Source organism: Alternaria metachromatica (assembly GCF_023757995.1).
Source record: "Alternaria metachromatica strain BMP 0045 chromosome Unknown scaffold_5, whole genome shotgun sequence".
Classification (NCBI taxonomy): domain Eukaryota; kingdom Fungi; phylum Ascomycota; class Dothideomycetes; order Pleosporales; family Pleosporaceae; genus Alternaria; species Alternaria metachromatica.
Window position 1 is genome coordinate 1,783,450 of NW_026055496.1, and position 20,818 is coordinate 1,804,267.

The 20,818-nt window shown below is 50.6% G+C and overlaps 3 protein-coding genes across 3 annotated transcripts; 1 reads left to right on the forward strand and 2 right to left on the reverse strand.

The window, feature by feature from the left end:
- Window positions 1–7,226: 7,226 nt before the first annotated feature.
- Window positions 7,227–9,386, reverse strand: J4E83_003538 (uncharacterized protein; the record flags this gene model as incomplete). The annotated part of the gene is made up of 1 exon (XM_049330473.1): window positions 7,227–9,386. The coding sequence occupies one exon, from the start codon at window positions 9,384–9,386 to the stop codon at window positions 7,227–7,229; it is 2,160 nt and encodes a 719-aa protein (XP_049190969.1).
- An 8,681-nt stretch (window positions 9,387–18,067) lies between these two features.
- Window positions 18,068–18,684, forward strand: J4E83_003539 (uncharacterized protein; the record flags this gene model as incomplete). Its single annotated transcript, XM_049330474.1, has 2 exons — window positions 18,068–18,116; window positions 18,164–18,684. 2 exons carry the CDS (start codon window positions 18,068–18,070, stop codon window positions 18,682–18,684), a joined length of 570 nt encoding a protein of 189 aa, XP_049190970.1.
- A 260-nt stretch (window positions 18,685–18,944) lies between these two features.
- On the reverse strand, window positions 18,945–20,055 carry J4E83_003540 (uncharacterized protein; the record flags this gene model as incomplete). The annotated part of the gene is made up of 3 exons (XM_049330475.1): window positions 18,945–19,247; window positions 19,305–19,937; window positions 19,987–20,055. 3 exons carry the CDS (start codon window positions 20,053–20,055, stop codon window positions 18,945–18,947), a joined length of 1,005 nt encoding a protein of 334 aa, XP_049190971.1.
- Window positions 20,056–20,818: the final 763 nt, after the last annotated feature.

The window sequence follows — 20,818 nt, forward strand, 5'->3', positions numbered from 1 at the left end:
TCACAGCAAACATCTTGCATTCCACATCAACAGTCACTCATCAGACTGGCCCGACGACGCCAACACCGCTTCTCAACGACATGTATCTGTCAACGACTCCGATGTTTCACAGCAAGCACCAGTCAATGATACTGCGTCTTCTTCTTTGTCGCAACCTGTAATCAAGTTTGCATCTACGTCTCACCTCAACCTTGAAACACTCGACAAACAAATCCCACGCACCCGCGGATCAAAGACAATCAAAATCGATTGGAACGACAATCCTGATGCCCTTGTTCCAGCACCTGTCACGGACTCATTCCACAAGACCGTACAGTCCTTCAAGTTTCCTCATGGTCAAGCCTTCCACTCAAACTGTCATTCATCTGACTGGCCTGACACATACAACATGACGTCTGACAACGACACCGATACCAATGACTCCAACAAAACCAGTATGCAACCATCTCCAATATCTTACAGTTCATCAGCTGACCAACCTCACAGGTTAGAGCATGAACTAAAGGATACTATGGAGATTGGGGATAGACTGAGTTTGAAGGAACAATTGGAGTTGAAAACGGTGGTTGGCTTAGCTCTTGTTGATGACACATGTAACTCTCTTATCAATGAATGGATCATTGACTCCGGCGCAAGCATGCATCTATGCAACAACAAGGAATGGTTTACCGAGTTTGCAGATCTACCAGTCAAGTCAGTCAACATAGCAAACACCAAAGTTCACCTCGACATCACCGGTGGTGGTACGGTACTTATCAACGTTTACACCAAGCAAGGACTTTGGAACCAAGTCACACTAAGCAACGTCCTTTACGCACCTGATGCTATGTGCAATCTATTATCTGTGTCACAGATCACTAGCAAAGGAGCCAAAGGATACATCGACGACACCACGTTCAACATCATTCACAATGATGAACTCCTCATGGACTCCACAGTTCACAATGGTCTCTTTCACCTCAACATGCACCATGACAGTACATTCAACATCATCAATACCACATCCACTGATGTCGCACTGGCCAATACGTTACCAACCAATATCGACAACGATCGTCCAACCGAAGATGTCAACCCTGTTGATGAGGATGGTAATGATGAAGCCAACGATCAACCAACTGAGGATACTGAATCCGTTGATGATCCAGATACCACACCAACACCCGGCTTCAACTTCAATGACCGTGTGTGGGCACTTCATCGAGACCTTGGACATATGAGTCTTGATTCCATGAGCAGACTTGTTGACATGTCTGAAGGGATGACAGTGTCAAAGAAAGAAATCAAAGCACGCATGGGTCAGAGTTGCCCTGTCTGCAAGGTCACTACCTCCGTGGTCCGCATACCCAGAGATCCTGCCAGCCGTACAAGTACTGCACCAGGAGATCTTCTTCACATTGATGTCTGGGGACCATACGGTGTCAAGGGAACTGATGGTGTCAGTCACATGCTCAATGTGATTGACGACTTCAGCCGCTATCAGTGGAGTCGGCCTATGAAGGGAGCTGAATCCAATAAGCACGTCATCACGTTACTCAAGGAACTTCGTACAGCAGAGGGACTTACCATTCGCAACATCAAGACAGACAATGCCATCGTCACTAAGGTACTCAAGGAATACTGTGCCGACGAAGGCATCCGCATCACTCCCAGCGCACCACATCGACATCAACAAAACGGAGTTGCAGAGCGAGCCATTAGGACTACACGGGATCGATCAGCTGTTATCCTTGGTGATGCTCAATTAGGTACATCACAACCCATCCTCAGCACTATTCTCCGAATTGTCGACGTTCAAACTCAACAAGCTCTCACAAACACCAACCTATCAGAAAAGCTATGGCCGGAAGCTTGGATGCATGCCGTCTACATCAAAAACCGTACTCCAACACGCGCACTCAAATCTAAGAAGACACCATACGAAGCGATGTACGACCGGAGGCCAAATGTCGCTAATATGAGACCATGGGGTGCACGAGCCTATGTGTCCATTCCTCAAACGGCTAGGTCAACCTTTCATGGTAGCACTCGACCTATGATACGCAAATTGCATCCACGTGCATGGCTAGGTTACTTCATGGGCTGCGAAGGCGATGCCAATATACGAGTCTGGAACCCCGACAAGGACAAGATACAGCGAGTCGATGTAGCAGACATTACACATGGCGAACAAACAGATGACCCTCAAACAGAAGGTACGCAGATTGCTCAATTGCGACGCATCGATCACGACAACAATGACCATCAGTCCGATACTGATGCGCACCACTCTGGGCAAGCTACACAAGCTCCTACACCACAACTTCAAGATCATGATGAAGATTCCGCATTCGATGTCTCTTCGGACGACCAGGACGATGCCATTGTCACCTCCAAGTTCTTTGTTACCAACGCGAAAGGTAGATCCAGAGGACAAGACCCTGCTGAGAAATGTCGCGCATGTTTCAAAAGTAAGCGCATATGCGATGGTATCGCACCGTTCGACAAAAAATGTACTTCGTGCGAGAAGCAGCACAGTTACTGTGTACCACAAGACTACGACGGAGGAGACGGTCGATCAGTTTCGGGTAAATCCAAAGGACAAGACCCTGCTGAGAAATGTCGCGCATGTTTCCGATATGAGCGCAAATGCGATGGTGTCGCACCTTTCGACGGAAAATGTACTTTCTGCGAGAAGCGGCAATATCACTGTGTACCACAAGACTACGACGGGGGAGGCGATCGACCAGCTCCAGGATCAGGCCTACCGGCAGACGAAAAGTGTGCCGCATGTAGTCACAAGAACCGAACATGCAACGGCACACCACCTTTCGATGAACCATGCTGGAACTGCGAGAAACGCGGTATCCCATGCTATGTAAAAAAGGCTAGAGGATACGGTCGATCAGCTCCAGGATCAGGCCTACCGGCAGACGAAAAATGTGCCGCATGTAGTCACGATAAACGAACGTGCAACGGCACACCACCTTTCGATGAACCATGCTCGCAATGCGAGAAACGCGGTACCCCATGCTATGTAAAAAAGGCTAGAGGAGTCGCTCTGGAGGATAAGTGCGCGTCTTGCACAAGTAAACAACTGCTATGCGATGGAGGAGATCCATGTGGAGCATGCATACGACAAGGAAAGAGGTGCGTTCCCAAGGACCTCAAAGACGCAGTCAAAGACAACAAGTGCACGAGATGTGCCAGTTTACAGCTCCTATGCTCCGGGAGCAGTCCTTGTGAAAATTGTATCAAGCATGGATGCACCTGGTGCGTTCGTCCCAACGGCGATGGTACGGACACGAAATATGCCACCCCGAAGTGCACTGGCACATTTTACGACAACCCTCACACCTGCAGATCTTGTCAACAGTTCAATGAGACGCACTTCGGTACTTCCAAAGACTGCAATGGTGAAATACCATGCAATTGCTGCAACGTTGAGAACATGCGCGGTCATTCCGGAGGTTCAAAAGTCAACCAGTTGCAGCGCTGTTCGTATGATCTCTGCCATGGTGTACGACTGACCCTCTCTAATGCCAGGCGGAATAGTCGCATTGACCCTTCTTCACTGCGTGATCAGGGGTCAGGGGGCGATTCAAGCTCCTATCACTCCAGTGACGACGAGGATTACATTCCAGGCGATGACAATGACAACAACTCTGATAAATCATCCGACGACAACGATGACAATGACAACAAGTTTGATGAGTCATCTGACGATGAGGATGATAATTACGATACCAACGATCAATCAACTCAAATCGACGTTCCACCGACACAAACCAACCCTACACCAACTCAAGCCGACAGTTCAACGACTCAATACATACTCATGGTAACTCCAACGGCTCTACAGTCAATCAACACACCACAGGATGCTATCACGCTCAAACAAGCCAAACAACTACCTGACTTTCCACAATACTACGAAGCCATGAAGACAGAATACAAACAACTCAATGAGCTTGATACATGGGAAGTAGTTGACCGACCTACTCATAGGAAAGTCTTGTCAGGAAGATGGGTTCTTCGTACAAAACAAGGAGCAGATGGCAAAGTGGAGAAGTACAAAGCACGATATTGCGCCCGCGGTTTTGAACAAGTCTACCTACTCGACTACAACGAGACCTTCGCAACAGTTATCAAGGACTCCTCATGGAGATCTCTGTTCGCACTCGCAGCACGATTTGGTTGGGAAGTTCACCAGATGGACTTTGTCACCGCATTTTTAAACGGAGAAGTAGAAGAAGAGATATACGTTGAGCAACCAGAAGGATTTGAACAAGGCGGAAAGAGCAAGGTATTGCTACTACGAAAAGCGCTATACGGCCTTAAGCAAGCACCTCGACAGTGGTACGAAAAACTGACTGACTACCTTCTCGTAACCGGATGGGAAGTATCTGAGTTTGATCCATCAGTCTACCTACACCCCAAACTGACAATACTGATGGGAGTATATGTAGACGATGTACTTATTACTGGACCACACATCAACTCGATCAGTCAAGCCAAGACAAAGCTGACTCAAAAGTTCAAGATGAAGGACTTAGGCAGATGCACATACTACCTTGGTATGAACATCGAATGGCTCGACGATGGCATCTTGATTCATCAACGCAACTACGTCGACAAAATTCTTGAACGACGACAATTCCAGGGACTTACGCCAACTGCAATTCCGTACAGCACAAACGAGCTATCAAGCATCAGCAGAAACCAGGACAAGTCTCCTGTTGGTCTCAAGGAAGAGTACCAGTCAATGACCGGCGAACTGCTATATGCAGCACTGAAAACTCGACCAGACATCAGTCATACAGTAGGAGTACTGTCAAGATACGCATCGAACCCTTCACAATTTCACATGGATCAGGCCATACGAGTGTACCAGTATTTGAGTAAGACCAAAGATACTGGTATCTTCTTTCCATATGGGAACCAAAGTCCATTAGTAGGTTTCTCCGACAGTGACTGGGCTACATGCAAGGACTCGCGCAAGTCAACAAGTGGATGGATAATACAACTTGGAGGAGCCACCATCGCATACAGTTCAAAACGACAACGCATCATTGCACAGTCTACTCAGGAAGCTGAGTACGTAGCTGCTGCAGAACTATCGAACGAACTTGTGTGGGTTCAACGACTACTTAACGAGATCCTGACGAAACTTGGTAAAGCAGAACTCAACATCGGACAAAAACGCACTGCGATTATGATCGACAACGACAGTGCACGACTTCTATCAAAGAACCCAGAGCACCACCGGGTCGCGAAACACTTTGGAATCAGATATCATGTACTTAGACAGAGGGTCAAAGAAGGTACACTTCATCTGGAACGTGTGAACTCAAAGGACAACACGGCAGACATCTTCACCAAGGCCTTAAAGCGGGAAGACTTCGAGAAGCTACGGGATCAAATGGGGATGAGAAGCCTGTAGAGGTATGACAGATGGTATCTTGTCAGGAGGAGTGTTGTTTTGACAAGCTGTTTTACTGTCAAACCTCATAACAAAGAGAAGTAGGAGGGTTATAAGGAGTACTTCCTACATCGTTACAACATCATCTTAATATAACAAGTTTTCAACACAAACCATGTGGTCTGTATATGCAAGCTGATGAATATGGTTCCGGGGGGTTAAAATGGTTGGTGCCGGGTTATGATACCATTGTGATACTTGCTCTATCCACATTTCTTCTTCTTTTGACAGTGACGGGCATCATGCGGGTGGTGTATGCCACGCAACCACGGAATCATAGATGCATTGCGTCCTTACGTAGGTACATGCACCACAGTAGGAGCAGGGAGTCTATCTAGGCACACGCACGTAATACATTGTAGATAGACGAATTCATCGCTATCCCCGAGCCTCGGTCCGATTTCCCACTGTTCTTTTGCTTTGAAATGCCAAACCCTGTGCAACACATCAAAGACCAAGAAAAAAAAAAGGCTTCTAGAATGCCCCGAAAATTCTTCCTCGGGGTTTGATAGGAGATGCATACTCCAGAAAGCAAAAAAAAGAGAAGAGGCTGAGGGCTGTGTTACTGCACATTGCTAGCGTGGCCGACGCGGGCGGCACCGGCATCTGCCTGGGTCCAGATATCACGGCGCTCCCATTCTGCCGCTTATGTGCTTTTCAGCCCGCACTTGTGCGTCGGAGAGACGTCTCCGCGGGAACAAAGTCGGATGTATGCTTGGTTGATGGGGTGGTGGTGGCAGGGGATTAAGGTGCTGACAGGTGCTGGGTGTGGGAACTACTTGCTGCCCGTGCAGACGTTTGTGCTTTTGTTTGTGGTATGCAGAGCCGATGAGGTTGCACATGGGTCGAGAGGCTGAATCTAGAGTGTGAGACCTTGATGTGGTGTCAGCTTGTGTTGTTCGTGCTGTGGTGTAAGGAGACGTACGATGCTTGCAGTAGGTGGATGCCAGAGGGAGGCATTCTGGTTGAGACCGGCGTCGCCGTTGCTGGGTGCAGGTATATCGAACAGGTGGTAGCTGGACATGCACGCCATGGCGACCACTGAAGAACCGTCACAGAGGAACGAGAGTTCACTAGAGAGATATTGGGTACTGAGATAGAACATTGCTTGACGTTGATATTACTCTGGGGTATCATTGCTAGCTACAATGCATATAGTACATCCGCTTGTGTTTTCCCTCCTCTTGCGGTTAAAACTTTGCTGAGTACGATGTATAGACGAAGGACTGGCTTTCGCAATTTGAGGAATAGTGAAGTGTTGTACAAATTAATAATGCTCCCAGTGGAGCCGGGTGTATCGAAGAATAGGTAAGGAAATCTAATCGCAGGCGAAACCAAAGCCCACTGGAGCCAGCGATGTCGTCTATGGAAATCATCGCTTTTTTGTTGCACATACAGAAGCCATCTCTTTCGTCAAATCATCGTACCATGCGCCCGCTGGTTCGTCGCTCAAAGTCATGTCCGTGGGAATGTGCTGGAAAATCAAAGCAGAATACTGTACAGTCGAAGAAAAGTGAGCAGAACGCCGGGTGATTCAGTTCGGACCAGCGACAACTGAATGCAATGTGACCGCGTGACCGCGAATGCAAGAAGCATGGGTATCAACATCGCCCGGTCTCAGAGAGAGCCTTGGTGCGTCGCATTTGATCCGTGAAATGATCAGGTGCATGCCATGGAACGGTCGCGGCTGTTCTGGAAGGTGCGCGATAGCGCGGCAGAGGCTCGGCCTCCGCGGAATCCCACCGCGCATGCCATCGGGTCATGCTCAGTCGTGGTTACCTCCGCGCCTGCGGTGCTTTCCGGGGAAGTCGACCTCAGGATGCACGACACGCATGTGGCGTGTCAATGCGTCGTTGCGCGAAAAAGTCTTCTCCTCGACACAGAGTGCGCAGCGGACCTTTTGCTTGCGCGCATTGTGTATCGTGTCCTCGTGACGGGTGAGGTCATAGGGACGCGAAAATACAGTGTTGCAGGGCTTGCCGGTCGTGGGGTTGATGCGCTCACACTTGTGGGGTCCCGCCTGCGAATTGCGCTCCAAAATAGCCGCCGACGTCATAGCCTGGCTGAGATTGGCACTTCGATGACCCTCACGCTTATGCTTCTGAAGCTTTTGTGGGGTCTCGAAACGCTGGGAGCAGCCATGATACGTGCATGAGTAGGTACCAGACTCGGCGCCCGTCGATGCTGGCTTCGTAATGTAGCGGTCTGAAAGGACGCTGTTCTGGCTGCCGCTCGGTGGCTCAGCTTCGCTCGCGCTTGACTCCATTGAAGTCAGGTGGGCAGGGAACTCTGGTGTCTGGTCGACGCCCGACGACATAGTGTTGGGAGTTGATCGATACTGAGATGGTGCGTTCATAGGCATGCTGTGCATGTTCTGTATTGATGGCGTGGCGAAGGTGAAGCTCGATGACTGTGGTAATGATGGGGCGGGGGCAGTGGAGAAGTTTGGTGAGAACTGTGGTGTTACCCAGCTGTCGCGACGGTAGGACTGTGATGATGGAGTGTCGAAGCTGGATTGGGTGGCAGTCCTATATTGGTCGCCACCGGTGTATTGGCTGTCGTACTCGCTAGCGCCACTGTCCGGGAACAATGGAACTTTGGATTCTTCATCGGATTCCCGGTAGTCTAATAGAGCGTCCTTGGGCGAGATGGTCTTTGGCTCAGAATCGTCGCTGGGCTGCATCTGAGACTTCATAGCGTAAGCCGCATCAGCCTGGCGGGTCTGCTCACGTGCCGCAACAGCAGTGTTCATAGCCGAGTTGAACGTGTTGCTAGGCTGACGGTAGGGTGAGCTCTTGCGGAAGGGTGAGTCACTTCTTGAGGCAGTGCTGCTTGGCGACTGTGAGCGAGCGTACTGTGCTGCCTGGAGCGCACGCTGTACGTTCTCGTTGGGGTTGTTGCGGTATGGCGACAGCAGCGACGACTGAGCTGGCTTGGAAGACACAGCCTGGGCGGAGGCACTGGGTTCATAGAAACCAGCGTCGGCAGCAATGTCGGTGTAGGTCCTTTCGAACTTGGGGATAGGGCGGGTGTCTGGGTCATTGTAAGTACAAAACTGATTGAAAAGCCAGGAGTCTATCCTGCAGAGCTTCTCACCATTGGCAGGCATCTTGAAGTCGATGTCGTCCTGTGCAGTGTGTGGCGTGGCAGGAGAGTCGTGGCCGTAGCTTGATACTGATTGACCGGCCGAGTGTGCGTAGTCTGGTACGTCATCACTCTGCTCCATGAGCGCTTGCTTCATCGACATGTGTGCGGACATGGTGTGGTCCATGTTGACCGAGTTTGGTGTGTAGTTGCTGCTGAAGTTGTTTCCGCTCATGAACGAGTCCTGGGTAGGTGTATGTGTGGGTGTTGGGAGATGGTTCTGGAACGACCTTGGATATATGTCAGCCACGTTCGATGAGTAAGCCAACGCAGCTTCGTGCGAAGACACGTATTCGGGGAGAGAGACGTACTGGTAACCCGCGGAAGATCCAACGGCCTGGTATTGCGAGGCACTTGAGCCTACGGAAGACGATGACGATGCGCGCTGGTGGCCGCGGTTCTGGTTCTGGTGTGGTGTCTGGAGCGATTGGCCCTGCACGTTACCATAGTTCCAGGACTCAAGTCCCGTGCTGGTGTTGCTGGTCGAGAGCATCGGCGGTTGTGCGAAGGCCTGGGGAAGCTGCGGTGTGGGTGTCGACTGCTGGATTCGGATGGCCGGGTTCGCGAAGTCGGTGTATGCGCTCGTCATATACGAGTTGGGTGCACTGCTGGATGAAGTGCCGTAAGACTGCTGCTGGGACTCGAGGTAGTCGTTGAGGAGCTTCTGGTCGTAGAGGTGTTGTGCGGCAAACTGCTGGGGCAGGTGTTGATAGGAGGAGTGTGAAGACGGTGGTGACGGTATGGTTGAAAGGTGGTGACGTTGTGTGGGTAGCGCTAACATAATGGTCGGGAGGAAAAGTAAGGGACCAGCGCGGGTGGCAAGTTGCTTTATACTAGTGGGCTACCGGCCGATGACTCGGTTAGTCTTCGCCGATTTGAGTGAAAGACCACTTGATGAGGTGATCTGGGCAGCACGCGGTCGAAGACGTTCGAAGAGTTCAGAGTCTGCGTCGGCTGTGCTCGGAGTGTCGGGATTAAGGTGTATGTGTGTGTCGTAAGAGATTGCAAATTGCTGAGCGACAGTTTAAACGGCTTGGGCTGCTGAGTACGCGGAATCGGTTTCCTTTCATACCTCATCCTATGACGCAACCCATGTTGGGCGTTGCAGGGGTGTCTACGCTAACATTACGCCAACGCGCAAAAGCGGCGCGATCGACACCACCCTCACGCACCCTGCATACGGCCGCCGCGGGCCCTGTCCGACCGAAGGCTGTGCAGAACCCGGCAGACGACTGTCTACCATACAGAATTTTCCACATGCCTTCGGATACCAGCCGAGAGGCCTTCCCCCAGCGTCCATGACTTGCTCCCAAAATACTGTGCAATCGCTTGTGCCCATCTAGGCGATCTCTGCAGGCATGCTCTCCACGTGAAACGGAGCCCTACGAACCGAACCGTTACTCATCGCTATGCCAGTCGCTCTAGTGTGCAGTCGGCATGTAGCTTGTAGGGCATCGTGCGACGGACCAATTCCAAAGGTCTGTCCATGGTGACACGCCCGTATCTGGTCTAACAGCTGGCCGTTTAGGCTCGCTGGGACTACGATGCTCCAAGACGGGCTGAGCAGCATCGTTCCATGCACAACCTACTCGACAGCGCATGTGCATTACGAATACCAGATGGAGTACGCGACGGGCACCAGCCACACCTCGGCCAGCGTCTACAGTAGTCACATGTCCTCACGCGTGACTCACAGCTGCTCTCTGGCATTTGAGTTATTGGGCCCAAGACTGTGATATGATACTGCTTTCAGCTCGTGTGTATTGGACGCGAGGCCTCGCGGTATCGTTTGGAGATAACCGTCAATAGCCTACCCCATACTCTGTACTATTGATAGCTGGATCTGGTGGCCAAACGGCTCCCGAGGACCACTCTGCTGGCTAGCACAATGCACATCTCTTCAAGAGATGCTGAAACTGGAGATCGATCCACGAACCAATAAACTGGGATGTGCACCTACCAGCTGCGATACTACTAGCATCTGCATCCGAGGTCAGCTCAGATACCGTCTATCCTGCAGGTGGAACCTCCACTTCCGCTTCGGCACTGGCAGCATCCTCTACTCAACAACGGCACTGCCGTGCAACATCCCGACAGCCACAGGTCGAGCACAGCCAAGGTCGCACAAGGAAAACTCTTCACTGAGACTCTCCCTGCTGAATAAACGGCATATGCAACGTGCTGCAAGCATCCTGTGGAGTTGCAATGCAGCCCTAAAACCAACGTGGCATCGCATCGACGGCCTCGAACGGGTAAGATCGGTGGAGAAGGGCACAAATGCAGGGTCCATCGCATCACCATGTGGCAGTGCAGCCCTATCGTATGCACGGACAATGTAACTGTTCCGGCGGCCGCGAGGCGATCTGGACCGTTCATTCGCGCGTCGAAGTTACTAGCCACATTTCTAAGCCGGCGCCCTGCCACCCGAGGCTTCTGTATCCTTCTATGCCACAACCCGAGGACTTCTTTCATATTTTGCATTCTCATGCCATGGGGAATACTGTGTCCTTGCAGTCGCATTCGTATTGCGTCCATCTCCGTCGGACCGAACAAATGCTATCTCGTCGCTTACGAGGGTCCATGACATCATCTCTCCGAAGTCTCCTCACCATCCCTTCCCTCACCATCCATCCCAAACGACTGCCGTGCAGAACTCCTGCTTTGCGCTTCTATTTTTGCGAAGCAATATGTCCCCAATGAATATCCTTTCCCTGACGTCTTAGTCGACAACCTGCTGGTCATTGAAACTGCCCATCACTTCTCGAAGCTCGCCCGATGTGGTCATCGATCGCCAACGGCTGAGCGGGCACCATCCCTAGCCCTTGTGCCCGCCAATCCGCGAGCGCGGGATGATGAGACCCTGCGTCTGCTTGTTTTCGACAAAGTTTCTGCCGGTCCACCTGCTATGACAGGAAGCATGACTGCCGATCATGACGCCTGAGGCCTGATAGTCGCGTGTTTGTGACTTCTCCACTCACAACGCAGCTGTGACATATTCGATGCACCGGTCACTATACATCTTCAAGTATGTATGGATAGCATAGCAATGCTCGCTCAGGGATTTCTATTCCTATGCTCTTATCTGTTCTCCATCTGCCGGGATAAGAATTTTACTAGTCCTGCTCGCATATGCAGGGCAAGCGCCTTCCGATGTTCTTCCACCCAACGGTTCTTTTGGGGTTCGTGAGGCTTGGAAATGTAACAGGGCGTCGACCGTTTCCGGTTTTGTGCCTCATGGCATTCGGGACCTGGTTTGCAACGTCATCCGTCATGCGCTCAGTCACAACCGCTCTCCTGACTGATGCATCACCAAGATAATTGCTTCTTTGTCACTGGAGATGCGACCTGATCTAGCGGATCCTGCGACACCAATACCGCGATGCGGAGTTCATCCGGTCGTTCGGTCGGTCGAGTTCGGAGATCTGCCGAGTCAAATCTCACCACACCCTCTGCGCTGACTGCATTCTCCGCAATCTGTTGGCCCTCAACACTGCAAAAGCATTCCTGCTTCCTCTTTCGTTAACCGGTGGCATCACCTCGGCGTGACCTTAAAGCGACTTTACGCCGAGACACACTTTAAGCGCGAATACGCGCGGAGTTGCGTTATCTCCGGATTCAACGCGACCCTTTGCAAATTATCCATGCGTTACTCAGCGCTGACAGATCATGAATCTTTGTCGCAGTCGGTTGAAGGTCCGTCGTTGCTCCGAAGTAAACCCATACGCACTGCATACGAGAATCCTATACACCATCGGCGCAAAATAGCCGGGTGCAGGCAGCTAGTCCACGTTACGAGCCTCTTGCGAGGCTGATGATGGTAAGCAAGCTAGCTTACGATGGTTCAGGCAACGGTACGCTCAACGCGGGTCTCAATACGGGTGTTCGTGCGCTAAGCCCTCTGTCTGTGGGTTGCGCTTTCTCAGATCTTGTTCTCTCGCTAATCTGCGATCAGTAGTGTGTCTCCACATGGCGACACTGTCAGCGCTGCTCGTTTGGGGCCGCGTAGGCTTTGGCCACCTGCATGTCAGCCTCGCAAGCCTTGATCCTTGATGTAGGTGTAAGCTTTTGGGCTGTATGTAAGGTTGCCTAGGTATGCTGGATGTCTATCGGCGAAAATGTACCGTGGAACTGGATTCCACGTGTACATGGGCATTAGCGTTAACATTGTTGATGCCTTAGCAGCGATCTTGGTCTTCGCAGGCATGTGGAGGTTTGAGATATAGAGAGCTTTTGTATACATGTGATGTTCAGAGTTGGATGGTCTATGGTGCATATCATTCAACTAGTGCGGCTGCTTTAACGACCCCACAGTCTATGCTCCTTCTCCTCTTCACACTGATCATCACCTTTATGGTTCTGTTCTGGATCTTCTAGGGCCACATGGATATTTTGATTCGCGAGTGAGAATTGGACGTGCCTCATACGAGCATACACGCCCCTCGGCGGGTATTAACACTGATTGCGAACGACTGGCTCGCGCCAAAGATCAAGATACTCAGATATACTAAAAACATAACGAGCGGGGTCTTTACCAATAGCCTTACCTATGAGCTCAACACCGTACGGATTCGCTTCGTCTCTAGCAACAACATTCTTTGGCGCCTCTCACATTCCGTGACCAACCTAGGGAGGCATTCCAAAACTCATATGTTACGTGGTCAGTCACCGCTTTCCTGGCTACTATTATAGTGGAATGTTGATGCAGAGCAGGGCAACAAAACGCGGTCTAGTAACTCTATATAGTAATCTTAATATAGGTATATTTCCTAAACACCTTATATTCGCTGTAATGCAGCAGTAGGTATTATTAATAAAACTCTCTCAGTAACGTTTGCCGTGGATCTAGTGCGTCGACGACGTCTTTCCTGGCTACACTTGCGAGCTTGATGCGTTTCAAGTTGTAATATGATTGAGTAGCTGACTGAACGTAGATCTTCAGTTTGCTAATCGCATGCTTGTTGTTCGAGGCGGCTCTCTCTCAGTGCAACCCGTGCCACGATGCTTCATTCCTGGTTGCTATCTTCGCCATCTTCATCACAGAGGAGGTGCGCCTGTCGCATGAGATGAGCTCTGATTCACACCATCGCGAAAGCCGAGCATGCCTTGCTTTACCACTGTCGACATCTCTAGACTTACATTGCTGGCACGCGGTACGCGAGGTGAGTCCATGCTTCCGCCTCAGTGAATGCGCACGATAGCACCCAGGTAACTAGTGATCTCGACATCCTCCGCCGTGTGCTGAGTAGCCCCGAGTGTACTAATCCTGTCAAATCTGGAAAAGTCAAGGGTGCTGAAGCGGACGCTCCTGCCTACGCTCCTGCCCGTCAACAGTTCTCACCACGCGCTAGCCGTCCCGCCTTGCCGTATTCGGTATAGAGCGAGCATTGAACATCGAGCCTTCAGCACACTCACTGCTTCCATTCCAGATGAAACCTTTGCGCTGCAGATCGCATTCACCTGAGACGATCAACAAGTTCTACCCTCCATTCGGTCGTCAGTGTTACATCTCACCCCGACGCTGTCCTCAGTGCAACAAGCTTAGCGGCTCTTCTTCGCAGGCACTGGACTACCGCGGGGGCATCCTCAATTCCGACAGATCACTCCAAAGCGCAGCGAGATGGCCATCCACCCTGAGCTTCCTGGCTTGGAAGTCAAAGTTTGCGTCCAAGGCCAGCCATTGCAGGAGTACGACGACGATAAGATTCCTGAGCCGAATACAACGACAAAGTACATTGAAGCGCGCTCAGGCAAGAGTTTCTCGATTATGACCGAATTCAAGACCCCATTCCCAGCTCAGTATGACGTCCTGGCTCGAATCTCTATTGACGGGGTAATGATGGACATCAAGATACGCAAGCGAGATGAACTTTTCCAAGGCTGGAAGGTCAATACCTATCGTTCTTACCAAGGCGGCGAGTGTGTCAAACAGAAATTCACCTTCGCCAAACTGAATATTAGCAAGTACTATAAAGACCTGTTGTTGTCATCTACTTACGGTTTTGTGCAGCGGAAGAGGCTGATAAGGCTGCCCCCGATGTTGTTGCTCTGGAGCAAATTCTCAGCATCAAAGGTTGTATTACTCTTTCTCTCAACTTCGTCGAATTCATCCAAGATGTGGTCACAGACGATACAAGTTACAACGATGATAGACATCAGCAACTTGCAGCGCTCCAGGAGATTCCAGAGAAGGCGCTTAAAGGCGACGCCCTATCGCACCAAGCAGTGTATGTAGAGAGTGGGTAAATTTGTTGATTGGCAAAGGACTGACTTCTTCAAAAGCTTATCAAAGCCTCGGAAATGCCATTTCAACTTCTCTAGTCAATGGACAGAGTTCGATTATGTAGATAGGAAGCCATTTGCGACTTTTCACTTCAAATATCGGTCGCTTGGTGAGTCACGATCGCGCTCATATAGTGCCACCCACTGACACTTACGACTTTCAAGCGAGCATAAAGGCACTTCATCTTGTCTCCATGAACGAAGCGCCTCCTGTCCCCCTGGAAGACAGACTCGCAAAAGACCTGTCGCCCACAGAGCTGAGAGAACTGCTAAATCGTGCGCAACAAGTATGTATGCGCCACATGTCTCTGGCGTTAATACTTACCTACATATAGCGAGAGTCAGAGAGCACCTCGATCAAGACCGAAGACGAAGCCACTACTGGAGTCAAGCGCGAGAGGATCATCGATGATGACGACGAAGTGACCTATGTTGAGACGCGACAGCGCAAACTTCCGCACGTGGAGCGAGAAATCATCGTGTTAGACTGAGAGAGGATATCTATTCTATCTTCACGGCGCGGAGTTCAAGGTGGTATAGAAGTCAAAAGACGGTATAGTTCGAGATGGAAGCGAACTCCGAACCCTGGGCCGACTCGAATTTTACGCATGGAAGTATACTGCCAAAGTATTGATATATGGAACGGCCTCTAGGGGCGTGTACGAATGATTAGGCTAATCGCCATGGAAGAACACATCTTTCTACATATTTAGGAATGTTTAGATGTAGCCACTCGGGAACTTTAGTCACCGCTCATGTACCTACAGCATGCCAGCACTTGTCAGTATGATATTTGCCTTTACCTCCTTAGCTCCATTCACTCCTTGCCTGCGTCTCTCACCTGGTCTCAACAGTACGCAGTATTTAAGGACCCGAGCATCCTGCTTTCGAGACCTTCTTTCCTTCTTCCTTCCTATCAGTAACACAACTTACTTCCAGATATCTTGCTACGCCATGGCTGTTCATCCATTCTTGCCCGGCCTTACGGTCGAAATCATCGTCAATAACGCTCTACTCCCTGAGTACGACGACGATAGCGACACTCCCGCGTCCCCGACGACGGTCACGAAATACGTCGAAGCAACATCTGGAGCCAGCTTCGCGATCAAAGTATCACTCATAGAAAAAGAGTTTCCTTTCCCGAAGGGTTACATTGAAGCTGTGGTCAGTCTCGATGGGCGAAGGTTGATGAGTGCAATCATAAGCGAAGCCCAGTTCTTCAAAGGTAGAATGATTGAGGGCCGTCAGTCCCAAATCGGCGAACACTATAAGATACAGAGATTCCGCTTCGCTGAGCTCGAAATCAGTAAGTTCAAGCGAAGAAAGATTTGAATTATGCTGAAGCCGATCTAATGATTCAAGTTGACGGGACCACATACCTTTCTGATGTGGTCTCAGCTGGCACTATCACTGTCGACTTGACTTACGTACGAAACCTGCGGCCGCGTACCCCAAATCACATTGTCGGGAGTATCTCAGAATCATTACAAGTCTCTGAAAAGGCGCTGAAAGGCCAGACCTACACTCATAGAGCTGGGTACATTGCTCCGCACACAGTATAGATGACGCTAATATGTATAGGCTATCTGAACCCGTACCTTGGCAAAGAGGGCACTATGCAGATTATGACAAGGTAACCGACTCGCCTTTCACCATTTTCAACTTCAAGTATCGCTCCATCAGTAAGTGAAAGCAGTCTGCAACAGGCTATGGCACCTGTTGACCCACTTAGATGCTCTTCGGATCCTAGGTCTCGTCCCACGCGAGCCCACCCCTCCACCTCTAGAAGAGCGACCCGAAGATGAACTCACTCCGGATGAGCTGCGCCAACTCGTCAAGCAATTCAAGGTACGTTGATGGTACAGGTTCACAATACCACATACTCACTACTACAGGAGCAAAAGGCTGCTGCAGTCAAGGTCAAGAAAGAAGCCATCGACAAGCGCAAGCGGGTCGACGAGGTTGTCGAAGCCAGCGATGGCGAGGAGGTCACGGTTGTAAGGTCTAGAGACCGGAAGCGTCACCGTGGTGCGGATGACGAAGTTATCGTGCTGGACTAGGAGTGTGTTTTGGTTGTGCAAAAGTTTGTCCATTATGGCTTCCCTCGGTGGGAGCTGACGGGATAGGAACATGATAAGACCTGGTGAAGGATACAGATGCTCATGCACTCACCTTCAACACTGGTTGAGCGCTATGTCTTCTTCGATAGCGACTTACTGCTGTAGATGGTAAGACTCTTCCATTCACTTCCCGTCATCGCTTGTCCCTAAATCCAACTTGGTATACTTGTAATCACAATGCATGCGTAATATCTCTCACTCTCTTGGGAACACTCACTCACCTCGAGCCCAACCGGCATGCCATACCGCCTTTACCTGGCTGTCGCCACACGCTAGCGTACAGTTGGCCTCATATATCCAGCGTCTTTTTCTCCCACCTCTTTTCTTCTACCATCATCACCGTCTCTCAAGTCGAATTAAACATCAACATGGCGATCCATGCCGACTGCCCTGGTCTGACGGTTGAGATATATGTCGACGGAAAACCACTTGAGGAATACGAGAACGAGGAAGAGGAAGATGTGCCTAAGACAACCACGCGATACGTTGAAAGCCGGTCGGGTGCGGAATTCGCGATCAAGACCAATTTCAAGTCACCTTTTGTACCGATGGACATGAACTTATGCGTTCGTCTAGACGGAGTAACCATGAGCAAGTACATCGTATACAAAACGAAAATGTTCACGAGACCTTACACTCAGTCGAAGACGCGCTGGATCGAAAACGGGACATGGAGGGCATCTAATTTTCTCTTTTCAGACCTCAGTGTGGGTATGTAAGCTCCGAATGAAGCCGCAAATACGATCGCGTACATACTGAGACATCATAGTCGAAGAGAACAGTGCAACGACCTTTGGAGGAACCCTAGAGGCTCTGAGCTGCGTGGGCATTATATCTGTCAAACTAATACCGGTCCTAAGCTATCGGAAAGGACTGCATCCAGAAGGCAAAAAGATGGAGTTAAGAGAGGTTGGAGAAGTCTCTGAAGAATCTGTTAAGGGTGATGTGCGCTCTCACATGATAAGGTATGTCCGTATCGTAGATGCCGTTCAGAAGGTGCTAAACAATGAATAGGTTGGCACCAGCACATATCATAAAGCCAACTGCTAAATGCATATCTAACATGGCGAAAGAGCCTCTGGTAGCATTCCAGTTCAAATATCGCTCTATCGGTAAGTCGTTCACGTAAGCGCATGATCATCATACTAACAAGCAACAGCCGCACTGAAAACTCTCGGCATGATATCCCGGTCACCAAGTCCATCTTCAGCTCCAAAACTAGAGTTGGTCAAGAAGGAAGCGTTACCTGAGCCCACACCGGATATTATCCCGAACGTCATATCACCTGCTACTACTCCACAACCACAAGCCGCCAGCAGCACACCCACTCCGTCCCAACAGGATTCAGGTCAACCCATTCTTACCGAACACCACGGACTCAGAGATTCAGAAATCATTGCTCTCATCAAGCACTACCGGGGCGACACCAAAGGGCTGGCGGGTCAAAGCCGGAAGCGTCTACTGCTACTGCTCAAGCATTACGAGGTACGGACCTTCAAATTCGGGATCTGTAAGCCATTAACCATTATGCAGGAAGAAGACGCGGAAAGCGTACAGATCAAGCAAGAGCCCATCTCGAATGCATCGCAGGCGCGGATCAAGCGCGAGCACGCTGATGATGGCGCTGCGCGCGGACAGGGAAAGAAGCGCAAGCCTGAAGTCATAGTCTTGGATGATTGAGCAGCATGGACGGCGACTAGACGAGGAAGCTGGGGGTATGGTTTTCGGCGGTTTATGCTGTGATATTGATCTGCTTTGCGATCTGGATTTTGGAAAGAGACGTGGTATTGGGAAAGCACTTGGAAGGGAATGGGCTCAACATCCCCTCCAGAGGCCCCTGCGACGAAAAGCTCCCAGAAAATGGACTGCGAACGACTTTCAGAGAAATGAATGCGTTCTGATTTGCGTCGAACTATTGCACATGTCCTCTCAACCCCGATCTACCAACGCGCTGCCGTAGCAGTAGGCGTAGCATACGTGTCGCTCCAGCTCGCAGTGTACTTCGAACTTCCCACAATCGTCTGACTCTTCACATCCGCAAATGTCGCGCTTGTAACAACACTATCGGTGCCAATCCATGTGCTCCATGCAGTCGCAGTTGTGACACCGTCAACAGGTCCGACTGGGACTACAGTAGTCTCAGCCCAGGCACCAGACCATACGGTAGGGCCTGGGATAATGTAGTCTGTGACGCAGGGAGTAGTAGACGTCTTCGGCTTTTTTGTCTCGGTGGAGCAGTATACCTGCGTCAAGTTAGGGAACGAACCACGCGCTATGACTTAGATAGAGAAAAGACTTACGTTGTGCACAACACCAGGGTCCTCATAAGAGTAAGCTCCAGGGAAGCTCACACCCTCAGGCAGCTCAACCTCGCCATCGCCTTCAACCTCGATCTGAACACAGTCGGGGTAAAACTGTGCGCCTCTCTTCGGGTTCGTGAGATAGCTCACGTCGCCCTCGTGCAGACCAACCATCTCAGCACGGATGATGTAGTGTCCCGCCTTCAACCCCTCCGGCACCCTAACATTCATATGCCCAAAGTTCATCGCAATATCACCAGTAGTACTCCACTTGCCCGCCTGCGGAAACGGATTACTTTCGAACTTGCCCTCGTGCCAAATCTTGACGAAGGAGTTCTCCGTCGGCGGATCAGGCGAGATATAGATGAGCGAGGGGCCATGGTGCGAGTTGGCGATGACGTCGTCCTTGTCGTTGCGGTAATCGTGGTGCCAGTCGAAGGTCAGGTTGTCGCCGGGCTGTACTTTGATGGTGTCGTGGGCTTGGATGTCGCCCATGACGTTGCAGCGCATGTCGATGGAGTCGAGGTCTTTGACGGGCGAGTTGTTGTAGCCGCCTTTGCCATTTTGGCCGTTGTAGGCGGGGATGCGGATGCCTTTGAAGGTTCCTTGGTCTATGCCGTTGACGAAGACTCCCTGGGGGTGTTAGTATGGGGAACAAGAGGATGAGAGTGGCTGAGCATACCCAGATGAAAGTGTGAGCGCAGGCTTGACCTGCAAGAAGCGAGATGAAAAGTGCAGAGGTGCGAGCCATGATCATGGACTGTAGCATTGACTAGATTTGGAAATACGGAGACGTTCAAGACAGTGTTGCTAAGCATCGTAAATACATATATACCCAAAGTCTAGTCTGTCGTACAGTACGCTGGCAGGTGATGAGGCTAGTGTATTGCGACGCATTTACCCGATCGGACTCAGATTGTTAATTTATCAGGAGTTTGGTAACGTCCAAACACAGCTGCAGATATGGAGGCTCCAGCGGGAACATCGGACGTGTCTCCGGCAATGTGTAATTGGATCCGTAGACTGCGGCCGATCATGGTGTTAGACGTGGGTGTCGTTGTATAAGTTACATGAAGTCCAAATGCTGTATATTCATCAAACGCTTCTGACAGAACCAAGACGGCCGCGCTCGCCTCGCAACGAACCGCTTGAATAGGAATGTAGTGATTGGGGCTTTCCCCCCCACGTAAGGACATGAATTCGTTGTACAAACGCGTCGTCAAAAGGGGAAGCCCTTGGATGTCATCATATCGTGTAACTGCTAACAAGCGTAGGCTCTCCAAAGAGCAGGATGGGTCTGAACATCAGAAGTGACGTGTACGATTGCCTGAAGGCTACAGTGATCGAGTAGGTGGACGTTACCTTCAGCAAGACTATGGACCATGGTCAACAACGAGTACGGTACCAAGAACACGTTGCTTGACGATGCGGGCTGAAGATACCTGCCTTGCAGGCCTCCTTCTAGTCCAGATGAGAGGTCCACGAGGTTCTAATGACGAACACTGCACGATGAT